Source organism: Chaetura pelagica, unplaced genomic scaffold (assembly GCF_000747805.2).
Source record: "Chaetura pelagica isolate M959 unplaced genomic scaffold, ChaPel_1.0 scaffold227, whole genome shotgun sequence".
Classification (NCBI taxonomy): Eukaryota; Metazoa; Chordata; class Aves; order Apodiformes; family Apodidae; genus Chaetura; species Chaetura pelagica.
In genome coordinates this window covers 229,982-239,155 of record NW_009953796.1, presented here as the reverse complement: position 1 = coordinate 239,155, position 9,174 = coordinate 229,982, and the positions used below count along the sequence as shown (strand labels likewise).

General features: G+C 47.9%; 1 protein-coding gene across 1 annotated transcript in view; it reads right to left on the bottom strand.

Moving 5' to 3' along the window:
- Positions 1-2,087: 2,087 nt before the first annotated feature.
- MAP1LC3B (microtubule-associated protein 1 light chain 3 beta) overlaps positions 2,088-9,174 on the bottom strand; it is an 8,571-nt gene continuing 1,484 nt past the window's right edge. The window contains exons 2-4 of the mRNA XM_010001103.1: positions 6,921-6,974; positions 4,458-4,564; positions 2,088-2,457 (exon numbers count right to left, since the gene is read on the bottom strand). Of these exons, the coding sequence (XP_009999405.1) occupies positions 2,283-2,457; positions 4,458-4,564; positions 6,921-6,974 (336 nt within the window). The 3' untranslated portion in view covers positions 2,088-2,282. The remainder of the gene's footprint in view (positions 2,458-4,457; positions 4,565-6,920; positions 6,975-9,174) is intronic.

The following is a 9,174-nucleotide window of genomic DNA, read 5'->3' as shown; positions in this document are numbered from 1 at the left end:
CGAGCTGCTTTGGAAGGGCTCACTCACACTTGCTGTTTGTTACTGAGTGGCCATGGCCTGACTCCTTCTGCCTGCTCAAGCCCATACCCCATTTCCCAGGGAACAAGAGCAGAGAAGCTGTGTGTTCTGTCCTGCAGGAAGGCAGTAGCCAAGCCCTCCAGGCTCTTCACTGCCCCTCGGCTCACCCCTCGCACAGGGTATGGCTGTGCCCACTGCTGTGTCCTTAAGACTTTTCATGGCTGGTGCCTGGGAATCATTCCTGACAAGCAAAGTCCTGCTCGTGGGAGCACCAGGATTCTGAAGCTGGGAGGAAGATGATGGCAGAAAAGGAACCAAAACATGGAAGCCCATCCATGTGCTCTGGTCCATACCCACCCAGAGAGCAGAACTGTTGCACAGGGTAATGACACCTGAAATTCCTCCCTCTGGAAGGTGGCAGCTCCCTCTCCAAGATGTTAGTGAAGATCAGCAGCAGAGACTTCAGTGTCCAGCTGTTGTCAGCAGGACTTAGTTCAGCATCTTATGCATCCTGAAGGGGATGGAACAGACCTGCCTGTGCCCTTCCCTAGAGACTGGAGGTAAGAAAACTGCCTAGAAATAACCACACAAGCCATTAAGTTGGGATGTAATCCATCCATATCAGCACTGTATTAATTTTAAAAAAGCAACATTTGTACAGGAATATCAGTCAATCACGTTATAATTACAAGTATGGTTGTCAGTTCTGAGTTAAACAATTTCTTACACGAACAAAACTAAACATAGAACAAGCTGCATTTAAAAGTTTACGTTGGAGTAAAAACACAAAGAACAATAAAAAAAATCTGAAGTAAGCTTTGTGAACGAGATGCATGCAGAGAGGTGTAGATAGGTACAAACTGTACACCTTGCTGAGCTAGAGTGCCAGGACACAGTAGTATTGCTTCTTTTCCCCCCATTCTAGTAAGTTAGCTTCCAGTAACAGATGGAGTTAGTTCACAGACACATCATATACAAGAGTAATCTCATCCTGCTACACTTCACTTGACAATGACTCTAGAGGAAAAACACAGGTCCTACGAGATACCTTTCCTCTGCACAGGCTGCCTCCCTGCTCAGGACAGCGGTAACATCAAGATCTTCCCAACCCCATGCAATTGGCAGGAGGCGTCAGTGGTGGAAAAATAATTAAATCATTTGTTCATCAACTCTCGACAGCAGCTCCTGGATGTGAGCTGCTTCTAAAGGGGGTTGTTCTCCCTGACCCCCCCAGGTGGTAACAGGCTGGTCAGGCAGTGTGGTTCAGCCATCCCAGCAGCACATCTGAGTCCAGTGTTGGGTTGGGTGGTGGGTACAACAAAGCTCTCCTGGGAGGGCTGGAGCAGCTAGGGACAGGCAGGGCTGTGGGTACTGCTCCTGTCCCAGGGGCCCTGTCTGCTGCTGCGGGTCCCTCCGTCCCCTCATCCCAGCAAACTGCTGGGAAAGGGAACAGCAAACCCCTGGGCTGGGGGGGAGATCATCTTTCGGAAGCGAGCTCGTATGAACAACAGTGTTTCACTGAACACACAGGCATTGGGAATTCTTAACAGACTGGAGTTTATTTCAATGTTACCTATCCAGGTGTGTATTATTTTACAGTTAAACACTTCCTACGACTACAATAAAGCTGTGGTGTTTGGTATGAGTATTTCAGAAACTGGCACCATTCCTAAGTTTGCAGTGCCACAAAAACTGGAGACAGAAAAAGAGTTGTGCTCCCCCAGCTCACCCCAAGCATTTGCCTTAACTCACTGCAGCTCTGACACAAGTCTCACTGAACTGCAGAAGACAAAGCTCTGCTTTGGAACATTAAAACCTATTTGCTCTCATGAGAAGCCTTCCCATTTAAAAAGTAATTTTAAAAAAAAACAGAGCTTTAAGGAATTACAGGGAGGTTTTTCAGAAAACTGTCACATGAAACACTTTGGCTCCTCCCTGATGCCTGTTTGCTTGTTAAAGTCAATCGAGTGTCCCTTTATTTGCAATTGTCACATGCACAATTGGGTTCCATTCGTCAAGTCCAGAAATGTAAATGTGCCTGTGTGGAATATTACAGCAGGTTTCAAAGCTGGAGGTGCTCGTCTGTACTGTTTAATAGTCACAAACAAGGCAAGGTAAGATGAGACACCTGCTAAAGCAAGACTATGCTAAGGTACTGAGAGCGTAGATGACATCCGTTTCTTTCCCTGGGGTGTGTGTGGGGAAGAGTGGGGGTGATGGCCAAGGGCAAACCAAAATCCTAGGCTAGAAGCCGCCCGCGTGTCTTAGACAGAAGATTGCACTCCGAAAGTCTCCTGAGAGGCATAGACCATGTACAGGAACCCATCCTCGTCCTTCTCGCTCTCGTACACCTCGGATATGGGGGTGGAAACGCTCACCATGCTGTGTCCGTTCACCAGGAGGAAGAAGGCCTGGTTGGAGTTCAGCTGCAGGCGGCGCCTGTTGGGGGGTTGGGGGAGCAGGGGGAGAAGGAGTGTGACTGTGGGGACCATGCACTTCCACTCACCTTAGCCCGTGGCAAAACAAAGTCCTCCACCGGTGACAGCAGTGAGATGTCCCGGCCCAAAGCAGCCCTGCCACTGGAGGAGGTGTTTGCTTCCCACCTCAAAGTGGTATGAAATTCATCTACCAAGTCCAGTCAGATACACACATGGACAGAAGGCCCTGTTGCACTGGGAAAGCAATGCTCCAGAGGGACCTTCCACTGAAGGCAAAAGGAAGAGGTACTCCTGGCACAACCAGGATCAGCTTCTCACTGGAAATGTAAACCTAGGCTGACCTCCAGAGATCAGTGTGAAGACAGGGAGGGAGGATGGGCAGAGCTGCCATGCAAAGACCCCAGACCTTTTAAACTCACTGTCACCAGCTCTGAAAAAGCCTGTGTTTACCCTTTGGAGCATGGTCCTCCCTCTTCTCCTTCCTCCCAGGAGAAGCATTGTGGGAAGGGCAGAGAGACACAGATTTCACAGACTGCCTGGCACAGTAAACATCTAACTTGGGGATCTCCCTAGAATCCTTGATTCTGACTGGGGGGAAAATAGGCATTTCTGCTGAACTGCCTACTGGAAAGCAGGTTTGCAGAGAGGAGCCCTCTCACTACTTCATAAACTAAGCAAGGGGAACTTGGATACATAGAGGTGCAACTATAGAAAGAAGCAAAGAACAGATCAGAAGAGCTTCCTGCTGCTTCCATTCACTGCTGAGGGGCAGCAGCAGCTGGAAACAAGGATTTATTTAGCCTGCCAGGCACAGCCCTGGGAAGAACCCTTCCAAAACTCCACTCTCATCGCCCCAGAGACAGCAGCTGAGGGAAGGCAGCCACTATCCAAGGGCTGGGAAGGACAGGCTTTGCACAAGAAGAGCTGGCTGAGGACCAAGCCCAGCTGGTACCAAGTCACCTACTAACAAAGATAAAGAAAAAAAGGTGGGGAAAAACCTTCAGCTTGCTGTTAACCTTTTTGCCCAGAACCTTTAATGTTCATGAGAAGTTTTGGAACACTTGAGCAATCTGGTTCCTGCTTTAAAAACCCTCACTTTCTTACTCATTAAGAGCTGGGATTTCCTTGCAACAGACAAGTTTCTGTACATGCCTCTGAGGGAGGGGATTGTCTGGACATGTGGGACAACAATCAGTTTTTACAGCTTCCAACAACCAGCTCCCTGCTACACCATATACAAAAAAAGTCAAATCTGGTTTGCTGCTAACTTCCAAGCTTACCACTTGACAACTCTGACTTAATCAAATACTCCTTCTAAGCCAGGAGAAAGGAACTTACAGTAGAATTTATGACCACAATTTTAGACCACACAACTTCCACTCCATAGCTACTTCCCCTTGTAAGCACGGCTACTTTTCTTGTAAGCAAAGCTCAAGCTCCAGAGCAGGGCACTACTCAAGCCACCGCTGGTGCAAAGAGCTGGGACAAAAAGACACGTGTGTTCTTGAGGCCTCAACACTGTCTTTGAGGGAAACCCCATTTCACAAAGGATGCCAACATCAACCCTAAGCAACAGCTCAGAGCTCTGAACTCCCCCTCCAGTGGGTGGGAAGAGGCAGGCACTCCAGAGAGGGATTCCCAGGCAGAACATTGAGAAGACACCCCAAAATAGCCCAGAGGAAGCGCTGGGGCCCCGAGCCAGAAGCTCCCATGTTAGACAGGGGTTCACAGCCCCAGACTTCCTCCTACATCTCTGGGAACCAGTTACTTCTCTTGAAAGAAGACTACCAGCTCACATCTTGTCAGCATTTTTCCCAGCAAAGCCAAAGGAAAAACACCTTCTCATGCATTTGTCCTAGTGATGATACCACGCACTCGTTAGGCTAATTTTCTATGGAAAGAGTTCCCAAATGCACACATTCCCAAATGCACAGGTGGGGAATTAACAAAGGATCACAGCCTTAGGTTGATGCAGCTTAGACTGAAATCACAGCATACTACCTGATAATTTTGATTAGCTCGCTCATGTTGACATGATCTGGCACCAGGAACTTGGTCTTATCCAAAACTGGAAGCTGCTTCTCTCCCTTGTACCTTTCAATAATCACCTAGAAAGAAACACGAAAACAAAGGAGCAGAAGCTGTAAAAGGCAGAAGTGGTGCCTGGTGCCTCATCCTCCCCTTCCATTTCACACACAGCAAAGTATGGGCATTGATCTAAAGTCCATCTCTCTTCATTTGCCCTCACAGTGTCTCAAACCTGAAAAGGAACCATTTATTTCTCTTCCCCTGCCCCTCTGGACATCCACAGCTGCAGCACCATTTTAGAACAGTTCATTTGCTGGAATCATTTCATCTAGCACTGAACTACCCAGCAACATGGAAATCCAAGGAAACTTCCCTCCAACAGGTTACAGTGGCTGACTAGGGATTTGGAAGTGGAAGTCTGCAAACTCAAGCAGTTTTCACTGGAATTTCTCCAGTTTCAGGCCATGTCTTTCTAAGAACTACACCTCCAGATTTGTATGCTCTCCCATTCACCTTCCACAGTTGCTCTAATGCATGAGGGAAAGCTACTTTTGAAGGGTATAAAGCCTCAAAGGAAAGAATTTCCTCCTCCTTATGCTTAAGAACCAGTAATTCTGTCAAGACTGTGATGTAATAACTCTTTAATTCACAAGGAAATTGCAGATTTGCCAATTTAAGCAGCAGCCTGCCCAGCAACTGTGTTTAGTTCCTGCTTTTAAGAAATGATCTCAGAATCCATGTGCTCCCGTTTCCACAGCCACGTGGGTTTGGTTGTTTTGAAATCAACAGTAGCTACGTGACACCATTCCCTTGGATCACTTCCATGCTCACGGGGTCTGGCTGGGTTGATACTCAAAAGCTGCACCAGGTGAAGAGATATTGAGCCAATTTAATTATATCATAGACTTCCTTACAGTTTAAATAAATGCTGGCTCATTTTTTTGGGGGGGGGAAAAAAACCCCACATTATTTTTAAAAAGTTAGACCATAACCAGTAGATAATATTTCCAACAGCAAAATAAAGGATGTTGACAGCACAGGATGGATTTACCATCTAGCCTGACATTGCCATCTTATCTCTTCCAGAACTGCTGATGATAATAACGAGGCAGAGACTCAAGCTAGGACATGGACAGGGAAGCACAGCAAGCCTCCAGGGATCCCAGCAGGACTCTACCATAGCTGCAGGTTTGCATCACTCCACCTTCAGCAAGTTGCTTGGGTACCTCTGAATTTCTGTTAGCAATATGTCCATGGCTGACTTAAAATGAGAGCTTTGCTATAAATCAATGGCTTTCACTCTGTGGGCACAGAGCTCAGGGACTGTGGCTAAGTGAGCTGGGAAAGGTAGGTGAAAAAGCTATTTGTTGTCAGGAAACTGCTTGGTTAGGAAAGGGCCTTTGGGGGGAAACTGCCTATTCCAGAAAAGTCAGAAAATCTCTGCTAGAAATTATGACTTGTTCCCATGCCCAACAACTTAGTAAAACAGCAGCAGCAGGTGCAGTGCTTTATAGCAAAAGGAAACTGAAAGCCTTTTGGTTTCTGTTTGCCATGAAGCAACAGCTGCTTCTGATAATGAACCTGCACTGGAACTGCAGTTTGCAAGCAGTTTGTTCAAAGAAAAATCTTCACTCTGGGGGATCATCAGCTCTCATCACTGACAACCACAGGCTGAGGCATCCGATTTAAGTTCTCTTCTGCCCCCCAAGATCTCCTGAGACCTTCCCTGCTCCTCCCAATGGCCACAAGGATGGTTGCATTTCCTGCTTACTGCAGTGACACCCATCACACAAAAGCCCACCAGTTGTGAAAAACCCACGGATCAAGACCCCTGCCTGCTGTTTCACAGGCTGCTTTGCATTTGTCAGTTTGGTGATGCCATCAATTAAATAAAAATTCAGGCAGCATTTGAAGGTGATGAGGTAAAGAAGAGTGACAAGGGGAGGGTTGATCCCCTCTCTGAAGTGGCCCTACACTAGGTGGAGGGGTTTGACAGAGAAGCAGCACTTCTGAAACCTCAAGCAAAGGTCTGTTTTCCCCTTGTGTTTCTGCCTTTCTCAGTACAGACTGGGGATGAAAGCCACATCTTTTCTTCTTGGTTAGCCTCTGCAGACTCCTCTTTCAGGGAAAAAAAAAACACTGAGATGAGAAGAGCTGAACCCTCAGGAGAATCTCCCAGCTCAGCCAGGGTGTGGCTTTCTTTGAAGTTACAACATGTACCCTCAGTACACAGGAAGGCCCATTTCCTTCAGTCCCCATCCAGCACCTTGCCTGTGTCACTCATTTGAGAATGTTTCTGAAATCCAGATTTAATGACACTGAGTGGCCAAATTTTAATTTGGTTTCATCAGGACAGCTGTGTTTACAGGTTTTCCAACTACAAAAGAGAACATGAGACTGGAAATTGAAGTGAAAAGCTGAAAGAACAAGACTTACTGGTATTTTAGTTGGATGCTGCTCTCGGATCAGTCGCACATCTTCCACTCTCTGCTCTGCAAGAGATTAAAAAAAAACCACAAAAAAAAAAGGCTGTTCAAACATCCACACTTAATGTTGTGATTAGGTTATTTCTCCACCCCTGAAGAGAGGGGCTGCATGGCAGCAAAAACCACAGGAGCACATTCAGCCAATGCAGTTTTCAAATGGGACAGCACCGTCACAACCAAAACCTCTCCTGTGACAGCTGACACCTTGGTCCCTAACCCAAGGTGACAAGTACTCCCTGCACACTGCCTGGGACATCTAGAAAGCATTAAAAGAGGCAGACCCCTCCCACACACACCCCTCCTTCATTTTCTGCCTGCTAAAGCAGACATCTAATCTCATAAATTTATGGCATCAAATTACAGCACCCAAGTTAGTGACCAAATACCCTGTACTATTTCTGTGAGTTCCCAGGAAGAGGAAGTTGTCCACAACTACTTGAGCCTCAGGCCTGGCAGCATCAGCTTACACCAGGGCTCTCTGGTTACTGGATTCCAGCTTTCTGTTTTGATTATGCCGCACCCATCGTTGCAAAAGCTGTTGGTAGGTTGTTGTGCACCTAGACACTCCACTGTCACAGTTTTTAGGATAAAGTTCATCCCTCCCCAGACATAAATATTAATAGCACAGATATTATAAACCAGGCTGAAGTACACGTCTGAGCCAAAGTAAACAGGCACAGTTGCTTTTAGAGGCAGTTGCATCTGCTTTTACCCTGCCTACTTGCAGATTCAGTGAACTAAATTTTAACGTCTCCTGTTCTTTTCAGCAGGGCAGGGCTGTCCAGGCCACCTCCATCTTATAAACACCTCTCAGACAAAAGAATTAGTGTTGCATCACAGCCTTAACAGACACCTAGCCAGGGAGAGGTGCTGCTCATGGAGGAGGAAGAGCTGAGACAGGCACCCATCAGCCCAGCTCACTGCTGGTACGTTAATGCACAGGACACACTGCCTGTCCTGTCACTCAGCAGCAGCATCACTCAGCTCTCCATTAGTCACACTAAGTTTGTGTGCATCAAATACATCCACCAGCCTTTCCAGTAAGGAAATGCAACTCACGTGAATCACGGTTTTAAGCTGGAGGTGAATCAAGCAGAACTCAGGCGAGGAGTATGCAAAGCCCTCACCTGACTGCAAGACTGACAGCCATCCTGCCTCCCACCCCACAGCCCAAGCCACGCTCCTACAGGCCAGCCTTAACACTTCAAGAGCAGAGATACTAGCTAATTAAAATACTTTTAAAGATTAACCAGCAACACAAGAGACACGGGGAGTGAGTGACCGCAAGCACATAGAGGTCTGACCAACTCTTCAACTGAAACAGGTTGTTCATGGCAACGTTATTCGGCAGAATTCCCCAGAGTGGAAGGAACATAGACAGGACAAAACATTCAGATTATTGCATATGTCATGTTCAGAATCAGGCTTCAGTCAGCCACAGATAAACACTGTTCTCTGACGACATTAGTCGCAGTGGCAACTGCTTGGCTGCCATCCTAGCTGAACTTAATCCCTGCCACAGAGGCTGCTGACAGGCCATGGGGTCAGCAACAGTTTTGGAAGGCTCCAAGAAAAGGGGCAGCTTAAACGCAGGCTTTGTGATTAAAATCCTTTCCACTCCAATGCAGAGAACAGCTCCTGTTTAACAGGGCAGCTCAAGCAAGGCGGGCACTGAAAGCTCCCTTAACCAGCTCGAATTGAACCCAAAAGCAGAAGGAAAGGAAGATCCGGATCCATGACTCCCATCAAGTCAATTTTATGCACGGGATTTTATAGTTGGTGCAGAAATAGGTGACGCTGCCAGTTCCTGTTACCATCAGAGCATTTCAGCCACCTCCCTGGCACTCAGGGGCACAGACCGAGCTCTCCGGGTGCTCCGGTCCCATCCTAAGGCAGGAAGAGGCGCTGGCACGGCTCTGCCAGGGCTGCTCGTTCTAGAAAGAGACTCATCTCATGTCCCCAGCCATCATTACACGGCTCTTGCTGGTTCTCAGTAACCCGAGCGCAGACAGGAGGCAGACACCCCCGGCCACCCGAGAATTCCTGACACGAGGCCCAAGCACCGGGAGGGCACCGAGCAGGGCGGGAAGGGCAGGCCCAGCGCCTGGCACAACAATGCCCGGGGATGGGAACGCTGCAGTGGGTGCTGGATGGCGTGGAGAGGCGATGTCCCCCCTCGCAGCGCTGCCATCCGCCCCCACACC